Source organism: Anabrus simplex, chromosome 11 (genome assembly GCF_040414725.1).
Source record: "Anabrus simplex isolate iqAnaSimp1 chromosome 11, ASM4041472v1, whole genome shotgun sequence".
Classification (NCBI taxonomy): Eukaryota; Metazoa; Arthropoda; class Insecta; order Orthoptera; family Tettigoniidae; genus Anabrus; species Anabrus simplex.
In genome coordinates, this window is record NC_090275.1 from 112,154,336 (window position 1) to 112,173,527 (window position 19,192).

Consider the following 19,192-nt stretch of genomic DNA (forward strand, 5'->3'; position numbering starts at 1 on the left):
GGAGATAAATCACGGATACACAATGACACAAAGCTTGTCAAATAAAATACCATCACAGGGAGCTGTAAGAAACGTTGTAATAGACGAAGCCCAAGGACTGTGGGAGTTAGGTTAATTCAGACACGTGGTGCAAGTTGTTTCTAAATAACATTTGATAGATCACAACCTTCTTCTTCTTCTTCTTCTTTTTCTTCTTTGGCGTTCGGTCCTACCGAGGACCACGGGGTTCGTATCTTCTCGTCACTTGGGTCTTCTGTTTTCTTCTCTTCCAGTATTCCTTCATATTCCTTCTGTGAGCCAGCTTTCTTTCCTCCGTCCACATAAGTCTTCTAGTTCCTGAATTCTTCCTACTCGTAAGTGACGTTGAAAAAATTGCCCACAGGATGGCTTGCCGAAACTGTTGGCGGTTATGTATGGACTCACGCGGGATCCCCACTTGTTCCAGATCCGACTTGACCGAACAAATCCACTTGTTCCTGGTTGCCTTCCCTCTACCTGCCACAGCGAAGATCCTGTTGGTAAGTCTGCAGGGGTTCATGCAGGTCAGGTGCTCATAGAAGACCAGGCGCCAGCTACAAGTAACGATGACTTCCTCATGTTCGTATAGCTCATCGTTGAGATGAATTCGGTAAGTGCCTCCCTCCTCTCTTTCGGATCCCAGTATTCTCCTAAGGATCTTCCTTTATTTGAGTTCTAGACACTCAGAGGTGTACAGAACATATGGTTTTACTACCCCATTATAGTGCCTCAGTTTGAGGTCCCTGGAGAGGTACTTTTTTGCGTAGATGCTTCTGTAGGAGTGACAGGCCCTATCAAACTTGGTGCATCTGGTGTCTCCTAGATTCACTCTCCTAGGTACGTGACTGCTGGCACCATTCTGATAGTGGTTCCTTCTAGCAGTATTGTGGAAGGGGCTTTCTTTTTATTGGTTGACAGAGCACAATCATTTATTCAATTAATACTCATATTTCACATTTATAATTCAATGTTTAAAAAATCGTAGACCATAGTATTATTTTTAAAAGAATTTTCAGTATACAAGATACTCATCAAAAGTGATAGAATTGGACATAATATTTGCCATCACGGTTTCCAGCCATCCACTTCCTTGGTGGTCTGCATGTAACTTGGGAGGTAACCTGGACCAATCGCGTCCGAGATCCGTGACCATAGGACATCCTAACTGCACAACAAGATGAAAAGACAAGAATAATATTGTTGTCCACACCATGATTAAGTCTGCAGGTACAGAGTACAAACCGGATACAGTACTTTCAGTTGTGGAGACTTACACTTAATGCTAACAAAACAGAAGAATGTTGTTTCCATCTAAATAGCAAGGTGGCTAGTAAACAGTTGCAGGTGTACCTCAGTTATTGAATTATTCCCTAAATATCTAGGAGTCACCTTAGACAGAACACTGTCCTTTAGATAACACGTACGTAACATCAAATCCAATGTAAGAACTCGCAACAATCTAATCCAAAAATTATGTGCTACAACTTTGGGCTTCAACGCAAGTTTACTTCGATGTACAGCTTTGGGACTTGTGTTTTCGACTGCCGAGTATTGTGCTTCTCATAGATACGCATCTCAACACCATGATACGTCAATAAGGTATACCCCCACATATTGTCTACCTATCCTCAGCCATACCTCTCCTCCAGATCATCAGCGTAAAAACGATCCCCTCAAGGAGTTCAAGAAAGTAATCCCAATTACCAACACGTGGAGTCATCGCTCGTATCCATCTGAATTGTCTAAGGTCCCGAAGTTCATCGATAAAAACTGCAATAGAACTGAAGAATGCCAACTTCAATATAATTAAAGAATGGTAGGGAAGACAAGATACGAGGCCTGAGTCAACTCTGCCAGAAATTGGTTAGTCGCTGCCACCTGAATTTGAGCTTCCTCTTAAAATGTGGACTACTCTTAACAGGATACGTAACCACGCAGATTTCCACTGCAGATGGAAAATAATTCTTAATCCTAACTGCGATTGTGGTGCCTCTAAGCAGATTATCCAGCATATTATCATGCAGTGTCCGAAAAGAAAGTACAGTGGCGACATCAGTGAGTTTTCTGGTGCGTTTTCAGAGATAATTAATTACACAAAAGACTGAACATAAATATATAGTTTGCTTTCCAAAATCATATATTGCACCCGCTCACCTCCTGAGTCCCAGACTAGCCTTAATCTCAGGGGTAATCAGTTCGTAAAAGATGTTAAAAATTTTAATCAATAACAAAAATATATATGCGCACCAAATGAACACATGGATGAACGGGGCATGCAAATGAAGGTAAAGGGAGCGGCTCATTCATAGATACAAATTATAGACTCATGGGCGCCCGCAAGGTGGGGCAAGGGGGGGCACTTGCCCCCCCCCCCCTGGAATTCTAAAGATGTTGATGTTCAATTGTTTAATATCATACCAGATTATTTCATAAACTGAAATTACTGACAGTCATCTAGCATATGTTATAACTGGAAGTTTCTGTAAACAATTTAATGTTGCTGACGTTATATTGGTTTTTATATTCAAGAAAATTGTTAATGTGCCCCCCCCTGGAAAAGATCCTGCGGGCGCCCATGTATAGACTCCACAATAGGACTGGGAAGTGACAACTTAAATTCCATGGGCATACTGGACTAACTACAATAAAAAGATATGAAAACTGTTTCCTATTGAAATTGCAATAAGGAGCAATTTATTTACTTATTTTGCAAACTGCACATGATGACAATTATTACATTTAGAAATTTCCATCCTGAAAAAGACAAGACATAATACTTGGATTCACCTCACTACTCTGGTAGTGTAAAATATTTGGTGAATTCACCCCATTGGTTAGTGGGGATCGAATCCACATCCGTATGAGTGGACGTTTCACCGCTGGAGATCTTCTTTCGGAGACGAGGGCATGAGAGTAACTATTGACTGTCATCTCCACGTTCCGTTGGACATGAGTCACTTCCGGTATGTACATTCTTGCAGGCCGGACCTCCACCGTGGAAATGTTATCGTATCTAAAACGGGAATTTATTGTACGGACAAACTCTAGCCTATATTTCCAGATTCACAAACATGCCAGATGTAGCTCGTTAACTCAAAGCTTACCTCAATATTTACATTTGTCAATACGACAAGACGTACGGAAAGGTTCATTACTATGCTCGCACAATGAGGACATGTGCCGTCCGTGGGTTAGTCCGCACATACCGCCAACAATCTCCCACGTGGAAAACCAACATCTGGTTCCGACCAATTCGACATATGACGACTGTCCCTATCATGTCTTCCTATGATTATTAAATAATTATCATTATCCTTCTTTATCTGATCATTATCATATTTTGTGATTACCATCAATTATCTTATTATTCTCATTAATTTCAATTATCATCCTATATTTGATTATTATAATTTATCATTCGGGATGATTTTATGCTATCCCTTGCCGAAGTTTCACATGAAGCGTCGTTTTCTCGTAATTAATCCGCACCAATTAATGATCAGTTTAATAGTAAACTATTATTATTATTTAATCAGTGGGGATTATCATTATCGTATCACTTATTCATCATGGATTTAATATTTTACATTGATCTCATCATAATTATTCTGAAATTAATCTAATAAATTCTTCCTATTATTGCTCTTTGAATTATTATTATTATTATTATTATTATTATTATTATTATTATTATTATTATTATTATTATTATTATAACTCTATTTCTCGTGTTACACTACCGTTAGCGATATTTATGGTTAATGCATAAGCTTTTACAATTTCGGTCTAGTTTTGCACTAAGCAGTTGATTTAAGACAAGATTCACTTGGATTATTATTATTATTATTATTATTATTATTATTATTATTATTATTATTATTATTAAACTGAAAGTTTTATATTTTAATTTCCACTTTTTAGAATTTAGTCACATATGTTGAGTCCCATTATGACCCACCAAGATCCGATTTACATCGATCGGGACACCACGGTATCGGAACCGCAACCTTCATTCTCGTACTGCCGTTAATTTTATGGGGACACCATGTCCTCCCAAGACACATCTCAAATCCCATGGTACATCGCGGCTGGGCAACTACATCCAATGCCTGCGATTGCTGACTTATTCCTTCCTTTTCATTTGAAGTCCCTTTTATTCCACTGTAACTCTTCAAACATGTAATTTAATCATTAATCCTCGATGCGTGGATTCTGCCACTCATAACACCGGAATCGACCTTACATCGTCTTAGGCATCGAGATTTATCTATTTCATCATCAAAAACAGTACGGTTCAATACTCACCTCATGCCGGATTTTCGTCCCGCACGGCTTCCGATCTTAAAAATGGGCTCAATCCACTCTGGGCTTTCAACATAACGTGACCATCCTATACACGTGCCTCTATCACTTCTAAACAAATTTTTATGGTTATGATAATGTCCAAAAACGTAAAATCAACAATTTACGTAAGAAAATGAAATTTACTGCCCAAATTAAAGTCTTTTACGCAACATGTCATCTCTACAGTGATTATTATTTTCACCCGCGAACTTTCACAGCATTATATATATATTGCGAATGAGCCCATTAGGACTACGCAACGTACTTAGAGACAGGCATTTGCCTTTCTTTGTGCCCACACTTCCTTCATTCGTTTGCTGTGCTTCTTTTCTCTCTTGAGACCATGTTGTTCCGGTCTTCTTCTTTGGTTTTTCCTCTTGGTCAACTTGCCACTTATGAACTTTGGTTCTGAAGATAACCCGGCTTTGGATATCTTCAGGTGTAATTCCTGCCAGTTTGAGATCTGTTTTAATTTCGCCAATCCATTTTATTGTGTCCGTTTTGGCTTTACTTCGGTTTTCATAAAATTCAACTATTTGCTTGGTAAGTCTATCTGGGTTCATCCTTTTTGTATGTCCAAAGAATCTTAATCTGCGTTTTCTGATGTCGCTGTGAATGTTAGAAAATTGTTTGATTTCCTGTTTCCCTCTAAGGCGGTACTGTTCATCTACGAGTTTTGGGCCTAAAATTTTTCCAATGATCTTGCGTTCCTTTTTCTGAATATTTACTAGATCAGTTTTCCTGTTCAAAATTAGTGTCTCTGATCCATAGAGGCATTCTGGTTTTATAACTGTATTATAGTGTCTTAGTTTTGCATGCTTGGAGAGACACTTTTTGTTATAGATATTTTGGGTGAGTCTATACGCAGTTTCCATTTTTTGGCATCTAACTTCATTGGCTTTTGTTTCCATTCCATTCTCCTGAATTATTTCACCGAGATATTTGAATTGCTGGACCCGTTTTATTTTACCATATTTTGTCTCCATGAATTTAGGGGCTTCTTTGCTGCAGGTCATGTATTCAGTTTTTTCAGACGATATTTGGAGGCCGACTTTTTCCGCTGTTTCTTTCAGGAGTTCGATCTGGTTTATGGCTGTTGAAACGTCACGATTTAAGATTGCCAGATCGTCTTCAAATGCCAGGCAGTCTACTGCTAATTTGCCCCTACCAAGAGTGATCGGTTGGTCAATCTTGAGGACAGACTTCTGTTTGCGCCATTCCTGTATTACCTTTTCAAGGACGCAGTTGAAGAGTGGTGGAGAGAGCCCATCTCCCTGTCTTACTCCTGTTTTGATCGGAAAAGGGTCTGAGATTTCCCCCATGAATTTAACCTTAGATTTTGTGTCTGTCAATGTCTCTTTTACAATTGCGAGTGTTTTCCGGTCTAGACCCTGTTCTTTTAATATCTGAAACAGTGATTGACGATCAACTGAATCATAGGCCTTTTTGAAATCAACAAAAGTACAAACTACATTTTTGCTACAAATTCTCTGATGCCTTAGGATTAACTTTAGGTTCAAAATTTGCTCTGGACATGAACGGCCTGGTCTGAAACCTGCTTGATATTCTCCAATTTTTGGTTCTAGTTGCTGTTGGGCTCTATCGAGAAGGCACTGAGATAAAATTGTGTAGGCAACAGATACCAATGAGATTCCTCTGTAGTTATTTACGTCTGTTCTGTCTCCTTTCTTATGTAAAGGATGATTTAGTGCACTTTTCCTATCTTCTGGAATTTGTTCTGTTTCCCAAATCTCTTGGATGATACCGGTGAATTCTTTTATAGTATTTGGGCCTGCTGATTTGAGAATTTCTGCTATGATCCCATCCTCACCTGCAACTTTATTCATTTTAAGTCGTTTTATCTGTCTGGTAATTTCTTCTTCATCCGGTGGTACTGAATTTGGGTTTGTGAAGTCAGGTTCCTGCGGTGGAAATCTTTGTGTTGGCTCTGGGCAGTTAAGCAGTTCTTCAAAACACCTTGCAAGTTCGGTGCAGTTTTCTTGATTGTTCAGTGCAAATTGCCCATTTACTTTCTTAAAGCAAAGGTTTTGTGGCTGATACCCTGTTAGCTTTGTTTTGAAGTTCTTGTAGAAATTTCGTGTGTGGTTTTTTTCGAAGTCCTCTTCAATTTCTAGTAGTTGATCTTTCTCGAATTTCCTTTTGGTCTGTCGGATTAATTTCGCTGCCTCTTTCCTGACTGCCAAAAACATTTTGAGATTCTTATCGGTCTTTTTGCTGTTCCACTTATTGTATGCATTCTGCCGGGATTGGATGGCTTGTTCACAGTCTGCGTTCCACCAAGGGTGTTTTTTTCTTTTCTGCAGAGGAATCAGTGTTTGTGCTGTTTCAATTAGTTTGGTCTTGAGTTGCTGCCAATTGTTGGACTGCTTTTTCTCTAATTCTTCGGTGAAAGATGGCTGGATCCGACTAGTATCAAATTTCGGAATTATTTGCTTCCTTCTTCTGAACCTTTGGGGTATCAACTGTAGTTTGACTCTTGTCAGATAGTGGTCTGAGTCTATGTTTGCACCCTTCCTTACTTGGACACTCATAATTTATCTGCGGTTTGGGTACGAAATTGCCACGTTGTCAATTTGAAACTCGCCCAAGAGGGAGTTGGGTGATCTCCATGTCATTTGTTTAGAAGGTTTCTTCCTGAAGTGAGTCGACATGACTTTAAGGTTGAATGCCCTGCAGAATTCGACTAATCTCCGTCCATTTTGGTTCGTCCATTTATGTGCTGGGAATTTTCCAACTGTTTTCCTGTATTTCCTTTCCTTGCCTAGCTGAGCGTTGAAATCTCCTAACAGAATTTTGACGTGGTTTTGAGGAATTTTTGATGCTGTTTCTTCTAGTATTTCCCAGGATTTGTCTACCTTCTCGCGATCTGTTGTATTGTCTTCATTGACTGGCATATGTGCATTGATCAGTGTGTATGATGTGTTTGCACACTTTAGGGTGATTGTCATTAGCCTATTGTTTACACATTTCACACCTGTTACTGAGTCTGACTATGTTGAAATCTCTTGGTCTACACCAGAATGATAATGCCATACACTCATATGCCTGCATTTATTTTATAATATCAAAACATGATACCTCTGGGCCATCTCATCCGCGTATGTATTGTACCTGTAAAACCATGCGCTAAATAAACCGGACGCATCACAGTGTGTTATTTCTCTTTTTGGACCGAGACAGTGGCGGTCCTGGTACACGAGCAACAACAACCAGAGATGAGAGTCAGTGTGGGAAGGGGGATGAGACAAGTGGCCTCTCTTCTCATCGAAAACAGTTATTCTTCACATTGCCCGACGACCTCGTTCGGGATTCCCAGCTTCAGCAGGAGGACACAATGAGGAAGAGTACGATAAGAAGAGCAATGGATAAAAAAGTAAAAAGTATGTATCATAAGACAAAAGTGAAAGCAGTAGGTAAAAGGAGCGTAAGTGACCAATAAAAGTATTGGAAAGGGAAATAAAATAGAGAAGATAGGGACATGGAAACACATTAGAGGGAGCAAAAGGGGAAAAACTGCCAAACATATTAAGAATAACTCGGGACACGTGTTTCTAACGAATAGTGTGTAAATGGGTGGCCAATTGATTGGCCCTTCTGGCCGGTCTACTGCTGCGTTATTCGCTGAGAGGGAGTCCCTTCGGCGGGGATAAGCCACGTTCACAGCCTTCGTAATCGCAGATAACATTACAATATCAGAATTTTGCATACAGCTCATTTATTCACTGTTCGTAGCAAAGCAAACAATTCTGTGACTTGAAACGGGACGAGTGTCAGTTATATACGTTTGGAACAAGGCAATCTTACTGTAGCACGTGGACAATTTCATAAAAAAGAGAAGGAACGCTCGCATACATACTGCAGATCGAATCGAACACATAAAGAACTTTAGCACGTTGCCTGAACAGTCTACGATATTGCTATAAACATTGTAAACATTTCGGGATTGCAAAGGTATATCGGTGAGCCTATTGGTATGAGGTAGATCTGTCAGCAGAAAATGGAAGCAATGAGAAACATTCTCAACCAGAAGTGAGAGAAGTCTGAGAAACAAATGAAATTCAGTCTTAGCCTATAGATTTCTTGAAACTTCTTTGGGAGTGGACCGCCCGATTGTCTGTCCCTGCCCTTCTTCACCACCACCCAGCCGGCATCAAAGCTTGTGGAAGGCCCACATCATCCAATCCTCATGGCCCATCTCCTGAATGTCGGCACAAGAGAACATACAAAGGGTTCCTGACGCATCACCTCCAGGGAACCAAGGAGCTCAGAGACGCGCCGTCAAACATGTTCAGAGAAGTTAAGGGGAAAACACGTGCTGCACTACAACTATAATGCAATTGGTTGTGATGACTCTACATACATTAAGAGAACATTGTAGTTGAGTCACATTATCTTGGTGGTGACTGTACACACCTTGAAAGGAGCGATGCCATGTGACACTCTCTTGGTGGTGTCTGTACACACCTTCATAAGAGCGATGTCATGTGACACTATATTGTTGCTGACTGTATAGATATAGATATAGATATAGATATAGATATAGATATAGATATAGATATAGATATAGATATAGATAGATAAATGTCTTTATTGGCACAGGTAAGGCCATTAAACCTTCTCTTACACTAAACCAACTGAAATGACGTATGGCTTTTAGTGCCGGGAGTGTCCGAGGACAAGTTCGGGTCGCCAGATGCAGGTCTTTTGATTTGACGCCCGTAGGTGACTGGTGCGTCGTGATGAGTATGAAACGACGATGAAGACGACACATACACCCAGCCCCCTTGTCAGTCAATCAGCAGTTTTTATACCCTCGTGGAAAATTCGAGACCTTTCAAGAATGAGTAGACACACCCCCTCAACTTTATTGGATAGCTTAGAGCTACATATCCATATCGAAGAAGACATACATGATTGGCTGAAAATTAATTAAAGAAATTCGGGATTGGCTAAGTTCAAATCTGGTGGAAGGAAGGATTAATATTGCCAACCCAAAAAATAAAAGAACAAAATTTAGTAAAGACAACAACTTTTGAATACAAAATTTCTTCAAGAAGATTCATTCCATTGCACCAGAGTGTATTACCATAGTTTTTGGTAGAGACATCTGTTAGAGAATGTCCACACTTCTTGATCAATGATAAACAAAAACACATCAAAATTCACACAGTGCCATCTTCGGAGAAACTATTGAGTTAATACATTTTTAAAGTTCAGGCTTTCTCCTGTAGAGGAGTTCCATTTGGCGCAATATTTGAACTAGCGGCGTGGAGGTGTACCTCCCGGTACAATAATAATAATAATAATAATAATAATAATAATAATAATAATAATAATAATAATAATAATAATAATAATAAGTGATTAATAAGGTACTAGCACAATCAATGAAAGAGCAGAAATGTACATTTCTTTCGTGTCCTATATGCCAGAAAACTGAATCTTAATGAGGCTCATTACAGTTCAAGTTTCATTGTGACACAGGTTCTCCACCAACCAGAGTTCAGATTTTCATTATGATACAACTGTTTGACCAATTAGGTAAGAATAGCATCGCATCTGCGCTCAACGCACTAGCTTCGCACTTGTTTCCAAAATCAAACATGTCCGACACACATAATACAGTAACATTAATGCACCTTCTACTTCCGATATTCCACAACCACGGGGCACATTCCCACAAATTCACTTCACCAACTGTACAGTAAACAATTTGTAATTGAAATAAAGCTAGGTTATGATAGCCTTGAAAACATACGACATTGTCAAGGTCTCTGATCCACTCACGGGAAATCGATAACCGAGTGCATGCGCCCTTTGCTCTGTTCAGTAAACTCAGCTGTCAAGCGTCATCTCGATAGAAATTTATGAATACTCTAAAAATAGTGTTATAATTATTGTTGAGCATGTACAGTCGTATGCAACTCGCCTATAATGGTAATTAAGAAACTCGTATGGAAATTATAAAACTCGCTTCGCTCGTTGTATAAACATGCTCGTGTCTTAATTATTGCCAGTATAGGCTTGTTGCATAATTTACCAACTATTAAATGACACTGTGGTTGGTATTCCTCTGACGACATCCGGCAAACGTTTCCATTCTCGTGCGGCAAACCCAGAAAATGAGTTATTGTATGCGGCAGTTCGATGGTGAGGAATACTCCTATTAATTATTACAGGGTCAGATGAAGCTTCGCCTTCTCCAATGCTCTGAGATCTATTTTCTAGAAATATAGCAACCCATTCAGTCACTCTTTTGTCTAGTCCAATTGCACTCATTTTTGCTAGTAGTCCCGCATGATCCACCCTATCAAATGCTTTAGTCAGGTCAATCGCGATACAGTCCATTTGGGAAGTAATGGAAACGTGAAGAAAGGTAAGGTGGGAAAGATGTAGTAACTTAAGGATTCGGTGGAGGAGAGACAAAGTATGATGATTACGACGAACATGGAGTCGCGACCTCTCTAGTTCTAGGAAGGTTGATAACACGTGGTCATATTTTCTTATATTGCATATAAAGAGTTAATTTGAGCCCGTTGTAGCCTTAGGGACAATAGTAACCTCACACCATTGAAAAGAACATCGCAATAGTCAAAAGGTGGCATTACAAGTGCTTCAATTAATTTCTGATTATGTTTTATTGGGAATATATATTTCTATTTATATAAAGAATGAAGAGCCGAAAAACCAAGTCATCTGTTCGTCCATGATAACGCCGAGGTTCTTCACTTGAGACACATAGGGAATTGGAACATTCTGAATGATGGGCAACGGACGTTTACTTATATTTGTCATTTGATTTTAATTGCCAAGAAGGATTACGTGTGATTGTAGGCCGTCGGCAGCAGACCATTCACTAACAGCCTGTAAGTCAATGTTTAGTAAGTTTATATTTTCCTGAAGGTCTCGTACTGTAGAGTCTGTGTAGAGTTGAAGGTCGTCAGCGTACATGTGGTATTTAAAATGTCTTTAATTCGATGATATGTCATTCACAAAGAGTGAGGAAAGAAGTGGTCCAAGTACAGAGCCTTGAGGGACTCTTATATTCACGTCGTGCTTCTTTTCAGACATTGTTGACGTCCGTGAAGATAGCAATGCTTCCAAGCAATCGTACTCTGAGTAAAATGGAGGTCCTTCAATTTTACAAGTAATATGTCAATATCTATGCTGTTGAAAGCTTTACTGTAACCTAGAGTAGAACGCAGCCCGGAAGGCGGTTTGATGAGGGTTGCGCAGTAACATTCGCGCGCTTTGTAGTATGACGTCTTTTCCGCTGAGCCAATAGAATCATTTCAGTAAGAGGTGCCTGTTTGTGCGGGTCACGAGTGAATGTTACGAGTTTAATTTGTAAATATCTTAATCAACGAATTTAGGGAACTATTTGCGTGTGTACGGTAGATCCAGGAAGAGCAAAAAGACAAGTATTCCGTCGACAGGCGAGGGAAATAGTATTTAAAGCGTGTTTGCATTTTGTGAGCATGCAGCAGTAGGCGTTCATAGGCGGAGAAGGTGAGGAACGCCATGTTGCCACGCTTCAAAAGAAGACAGCACTCGCGTGTGGTATCGGCCTGCGAACAGTAGAGGATAAAAGAAGCTTCGGAAATAAAAATAATGCCGTATTCAGGTCACCAGAGAAGAACCCTTAGAGGAAGAAGCCAGTGACCTCGATTATTTAAATAAAAATGTTCTGCGTACAACAATATTTGATATGTATAAAAACGGCGAATATCCTACGGCATTGACACTGAACCGTCTATTTACCTTCCTTAATATCTCAAAAATTTTCCTCAACACTTTCGTGGGGTTTGATGTCAAAAATTAATTTGGACTTTAAGGAAACGTTTAAGCCCACGAAAAATACATGTCATCGCTTTGAAATTCAAAATATAACTGGAAGAAGAAAATGTTTACACGTTCATGCTGTTATGCTCTCTGCACTTCGCCTTCATTTCTCTCAACTTCCATTTAACTCGAAAATTTCCCTCAACACTTTCTCGGGATTTGATGTTAAAAATTAATTTGGACTTTCGCGAAACTTTTAAGCCCACAAAAATATAGGTCATTGCTTGGGAATTCAAGATATAACTGGATGAAAAATGTTTACACATTCATGCTGTTATGTTCTCTGTCCTTCGCCTTTCATTTCTCCCACCTTACATTTACCATCCTTAATATCTCAAAAATTTTCCTCAACACTTTCGCGGGGTGTGATGTTAAAAATTAATTTAAACTTTTAGAAAACGTTCAAGCCCACGAAAAATATAGGTCATCGCTTTGAAATTCAAGATATAACTGGATGAAAAAATGTTTACACATTCATGCTGTTATGCTCTCTGTCCTTCGCCTTCATTTCTCTCAACTTCCACTTAACTTCTTTAATATCTCGAAAATTTCCCTCAACACTTTCGCGGGGTTTGATGTTAAAAATTAATTTGGACTTTTAGGAGATGTTTAAGCCCACGAAAAATATAGGTCATCGCTTTAGAATTCAAGATATAACTAGATGAAAAATGTTTACACATTCATGGTGTTATGCTCTCTGCATTTTGCCTTCATTTCTCTCAACTTCCATTTAATTTCTTTAATATCTCGAAAATTTCTCTCAACACTTTCTCGGGGTTTGATGTTAAAAATTAATTTGGACTTTCAGGGAACTTTTAAGCCCACAAAAAATATAGGTCATCGCTTTGGAATTCAAGATGTAACTGGATGAAAAAATGTTTACACATACATGCTGTTATGGGTAGCCAAATTGGCATCACCGCACCTCATACTTCTGTCTCTCTTTGCGCAACGAAACCGCCTTCCGGGCTGCGTTCTACTCTAGTAGTATCAGAACTGCGTTAGTCCTCTGTTTATTGCTTGCCAAACGTCCTCAGTCACTTTGAGTAAGGCTGTAGCTGTACTGTGTCTTTGTCGGAAACTGGACTGGAAAGGATTAAGGAGATTTTGCGTTTGAGGGTACCCTGCCATTTGTGTATGGACTATGCATTCTAAGATTTTAGATTTTAGATAAGGCTGATAAAATACAAATTGGACGATAGTCTCCCTCGTTCGAAGACGTTTGACTTTTCGGAAGTGGTAGCACAATAGCCTTCTTCCAGAGAGTTGGGTATGTGGAGTATAGAAGAGAAAAATTGATCATATGATTTAAGGTTGGTAATATAAAATCAAGAATTAGTTTGACCATGTCACTCCCAATGTCATCAATTTCTTTCGCTTTCGTGCTTATCCTAAGGACTGCATTTCTGACTTGCAGGGGTGTCACGTGACTGAAATAGAATTTATTTCTGTCAGGGGTGGGGTGTGTATCGTTGTGGTTTGTAAGTTTCTGTTTGTCGTCAGGTCTTATTGCGGAGGTACTAGCAATAAAGTACTCGTTAAAGTCTCGAGAGGTACTGTAATTTCGTCTTTTTTTCTGCTCTTCATAAGTCCAAAGTTATTAATAGATTCCCACAATGTCGTCGCTGTTCTACCGTTAGGCGTAATTAAACTGTAAGCGTGTCACAGTTTAGCATTCCGTATTTCTTGTGTTGCCTTCTTTCGTAATCTCCTATATTCGTCAAATTTATACAGTAGTGTCATTTTTATATTTTCTGTTGGCACAGTCTCTTTGTTTCATTAGTTGTCTAATGTCGTCATTTAACCTCGGGGAGGGTCCTTTGGATATTCTCGCTCGCCGCTTTTGGGCATGCTTGTCAAATAGTTCCGTTACTTTGCTGTCAAAGAAGGTGACTTTGTTGTCTAGTTTGTTATATGTCATTGTCTTATGCCAGGGTAATTTGCTTGCGTCCTCGAAGAATCTAACTTTATTTATATCTTTCAATAGTGGATAGGTAATTAGTTTCTGTGAGGGTTTCGGTGGACAGAGGTAATACGAGATGTATATTGCATCATGCGCAGAAATACGAGCTAAATAGTTTGACCAACACTGAGATCTAAGAGTGTGTGCGAATGAGATGTGTGATGAGTTGGAGAGAGGGAGGCATCATGTCCAAATTATAGGCTTGGTTTCGGAAGAAGTTACGTCAATTAAATCCGTATTAAAGTCTCCCATGATTATTGCGTGAGAATAGTCCGGCAGTAGTTCAGTTAAGTCAACTTCAAAATCATCTAAGTGGCCTGTATTCGTAGGTTTGTAAACTACTCTTACAAGGGCTTTAATTCCGTGCGCTGTTGTTTCTTGAAGAAATACTTGAAATGCCAGGGGCTTTACGTCCCACCGACACAGACGGCGACAATGGGTTAGGAAAGGCCAGGGATTTGGAAGGAAGCGGCATTGGACTTAAATAAGCTACAGCCCGAGCATTTGCCTGGTGTGAAAATGGGAAACCAGGGAAAAACATTTTCAGCGCTGCCGACAGTGGGATTCGAACCCACTATCTCGCGGATGCAAGCTCACAGCCGCGCGGCTTTAACCGCACGCCAACTCGCCCGGTGCTGTTGTTTCTACTATACAGTAGTAGGACATGGAAAACAACTGGGCTGCCTATTTCTGTAAGCTCGTCCATTCGATTGGCTGCTAATGAGCTTTGCGCGTTTATAAGACCGACATAAAGAGCTCTGGGATGTTGCGAGCCAAAATTGTTAAGAATGATAGCGGTACGTGGTCAGGATTTGTGCTAGAGGGTGGCGGAGGGGGTGGTTACAGCGTAAGGAAGGGAGAGGGTAGCTGCTCAGGTGGCTGCTGAGATAGACTAGTGACGTCAGAGGACGTCTTGTGGATCTATTTTGGGGGTGACTGTACATGCCTTGATAAGAGAAGTCATGTGACTTTATGTTGGTGGTGACTGTACATACCTTCATAAGAGCGATGTCATGTGACACTACCTTGGTGGTGACTGTACATACCTTCATAAGAGCGATGTGATGTGACTCTATCGTGGTGATGACGTCACCTACCTTCATAGGAACGATGTCATGTGACACTATCTTTGTGGTGACTGTACATACCTTTATAAGAACGTTGTCATGTGACACTATCGTGGTGATGACGTCACGCACCTTCATAAGAACGATGTCATTTGACTTTATCTTGGTGGTGACTGTACATACCTTAATAAGAGCGATGTCATATGACACTATCTTGGTGGTGACTGTAGATACGTTGATAAGAGCGATGTCATGTGACACTACCTTGTTGACTGTACATACCTTGATAAGAGCGACGTCATGGAGGACATGGGGACACGAGAGAAACCTCCCAGAAGGGTGTATTTACATGTGATATTGCCATACGTAGTACATCCGGGTGTCTCCTGGGCAACGGACTAGGACTATTCGTAGACGGCTGATTCCCTCACTCCAGTAGCACTATTACTAATCAGTATGGTTAAATAATGTTTCAAAGGGTCCTTTTCAGGACCAAAGCTAACAATCCTGTCAGTAAACATAGAGGACATGACATCGAGTAAAGAGGCCATATTACAGCAAATGTGCCACACACACATATGTGACGTTCTTTGTGTTCAAGAAACTCACAGAAGTAGTACACGAAATCGACCAAAAGTACCAGGAATGCGACTTGTCACCGAGAGACCTCACGGAAAATAAGGCAGTGCTATTTTTGCAAGACCTGAACTGAATATACCATCAACCTCCGTTTCTGAAGGTGATGATATACAACTGATATCAATAGAATTAGCGAACTGTATGATAACGTCAGTTTATAAACCACCAAATGTTCCATTTCACTTCTCCCAGTCCGTTAATCTTCTCGGAAGTAAGATCCATTTTGTTATGGGTGACTTCAATAGCCACAGCTCCATTTGGGGGTATAGAGATGAGAACGAAGATGGACTAGCTGTTACAAATTGGGCTGCAATGAATCACTTGTCTTTAATTCATGACAGCAAATTTCCACCGTCCTTCAATTGTGGCAGATAGAGACGCGGATACAATCCTGATCTCATATTTGTTACTGATACCATATCCCATCAATGCGTAAAGGAAGTCTGTGAACCTATTCCTCATATTCAGCCCAGACCAATTAAATATCAGGTGTTCTCATCGGTTCGACCTCAAATAATACCTTATCGAAGAAGGTACAATTTTCAGAAAGCTGACTGGGATAACTTCACTAAGAGTCTAGATGAAGCGATCTTGAACATCGATCCAAGTCCAGAATCATATGATAAGTTCATTGATGCTATCAAGAAATGTTTACGCAAGTCAATCCCATGTGGTTGCAGAACACAGTACATACAAGATTTAGATCCTTGTGCAGTAAAAGATCTGGAAAAGTAGTTTTCGTTTTTTGAAGCGGATCCTTTTAGTGAAGAAACAATACAGGCTGGCAATAAACTGATAGAGACTATTGGTAAATTGAAAAGGGGACGTTGGATTAATTTTATGGAAAAATTGGATATGTCGCAGAGCAGCATGAAAGCCTGGAGACTACTAAAACGTTTGAATAATGAACCCACCAAAGCATCTGTTCATTACAATGTATCTCCAAATGAAATCGCCCATCAGCTCTTGTTGAATGGCAAAGTTAAACGCAGAGCTAGACCACAAAAGTTTCTAAGTAGCATTGAAGAGGAAACTTGTGAAATATCCAAACCTTTTGTTTTTGAGAGCTGGAAAACCCCATCATGATGTGTAAGAACAGAAAAGCACCTGGTCTGGACGACATTCTTATAGAGCAAATAAAACATTTTGGAAATGCTACCAAAGAATGGAGACTCCAACTCTTCAATAACTGCCTGGAATGCTGTCAAATTCCAAAAATCTGGAGGAAGACCAGAGTAGTTGCTATCCTTAAACCCGGCAAGGACCCTAATGACCCTAAGAACTTTCGACCGATCTCCCTTTGGCGTCACCTCTACAAGATCTTTGAAAAATGCTTCTTAATCGTCTTGCACCATCTGTGGAACCTTTGTTAATCCCGGAGCAAGCTGGTTTTAGGCTAGGAATGAACTGTACTGCACAAGTAGTAAACCTAACACAGTATATAGAAGATGGTTTTCAATCCCGAAAAATCACAGGAGTAGTGTTTGTAGACCTTTCTTGTGCCTATGGCACCGTACAACATCAAATCATGTTACAAAATCTGTACAGCCTTACAAAGGATTTCAAGCTTATCAGAACTGTTGCTGCCCTTTTACAGAACCGACGATTCTTTGTTGAATTTCAGGGTCAGCGAAGTCGATGGAGAACACAAAAGAATGGTCTTCCTCAAGGAAGTGTGCTAGCTCCCTTACTTTTCAATATATATATACCAACGACCAGCCACATCCACCTCATACTAAAAGCTTCCTATACGGTGATGATATGGCCTTGGCTACTCAGAGTGAATGCTTTGAAAGAGTAGAAAACAATCTCACTTCAGCATTGGATATTTTGTCTCACTACTATGAGACCAATAATCTCCAAACAAATCCATCAAAAACTCAAGTATGTGGTTTCCATCTGAAGAACAAACAAGCATCAAAGAAGCTGCAAGTGAATTGGAAGGAAAAAGTCCTACAACATAATTACACACCGAAATACTTGGGTGTTACTATGGATCGTTCTCTAACTTACGTGGAGCACTGTTCAAACATCAAGGCAAAGGTCTCCTCTCGGAACTCCCTGCTCCGTAAAGTGACAAGTTCAAAGAGGGGCGTTCACCCTCATACGGTAAGGACAACAGCCTTCGCACTTTGTTACTCAGCAGGGGAGTACGCTAGTCCTGTTTGGTATAAATCTACACATGCCAGAAATTTCGATGTCGCCCTGAATGAATCATGCAGACATATTACAGGATGTCTTAAACCAACACCAACAGACAAACTGTACACCCTTGCAGAAATAGCCCCTCCTCAGATCAGACGCGAAGTAGCTGCAAATGTGGAGAGGTTAAGGGCTTCTACCAGCTCAGCCCACCTCCTATATGGATACAAACTACCACCCACTTGATTGAAGTCCAGGAACAGACTTATGCACTCCTCATTCCCCGCTAGTGCAGATGCAAGGAAGACCAGACTTCAACTCTGGAATCAGAAGATCCCTTTTCATCCAGAACGCTTGAAATTGGAGGAAAAGCTTCCCCCTGGTCACGAAGGAACCTGGAATACGGGAAAGGTTCTGACAGACTGAGAGAAGGCGTTGGAAGATCAAAGGACAATATGAAGAAATGGGGCATCTTGAAGGGGGATTAGACCCTATGTGAATGCGGCATGGTACAAAACAACAAGGCACCTTATTAATTGCCCTCTATGCTCTGTTAAATGCACAGAACTTGATCTGGCACCGGCCAATATCAGTGCTGTTAACGTGGCCAGATTCTGGGCCGATATTTTGTAAATAACTGTTTAATTTTATGTAATATTGTAATTTCACACATTTTATCTTATTTGCAATCTGTAATCTATATTGTGCTACTGACACGAATAAATAAATTATGTGACACTATCTTGCTGGTGACTGTACATACCTTTATAAGAGCGACGTCATGTGACATTATCTTGGTGGTGACTGTACATACATTTATACGAGCGTTGTCATGTAACACTATCTTGGTGGTGACTGTACATACCTTCATAAGAGCGATGTCAAGTGACATTATCTTGGTGGTGACTGTACATACCTTCATAAGAGCGATGTCATGTGACACTATATCGGTGGTGACTGTACATACATTTATAAGAGAGTTGTCATGTGACACTATCTTGGTGGTGACTAAGAGCGATGTCATGTGACACTATATTGGTGGTGACTGTACATACATTTATAAGAGAGTTGTCATGTGACACTATCTTGGTGGTGACTACATACCTTTATACGAGCGATGTCATGTGTCACTATGTTGGTGGTGATTACATACCTT

General features: G+C 40.1%; 1 protein-coding gene across 1 annotated transcript in view; it reads right to left on the reverse strand.

Moving 5' to 3' along the window:
• Positions 1-1,030: 1,030 nt before the first annotated feature.
• The window catches only part of LOC137502683 (uncharacterized), a 202,685-nt gene continuing 184,523 nt past the window's right edge, over positions 1,031-19,192 (reverse strand). The window contains exon 6 of the mRNA XM_068229624.1: positions 1,031-1,183. Within this exon, the coding sequence (XP_068085725.1) occupies positions 1,031-1,183 (153 nt within the window). The remainder of the gene's footprint in view (positions 1,184-19,192) is intronic.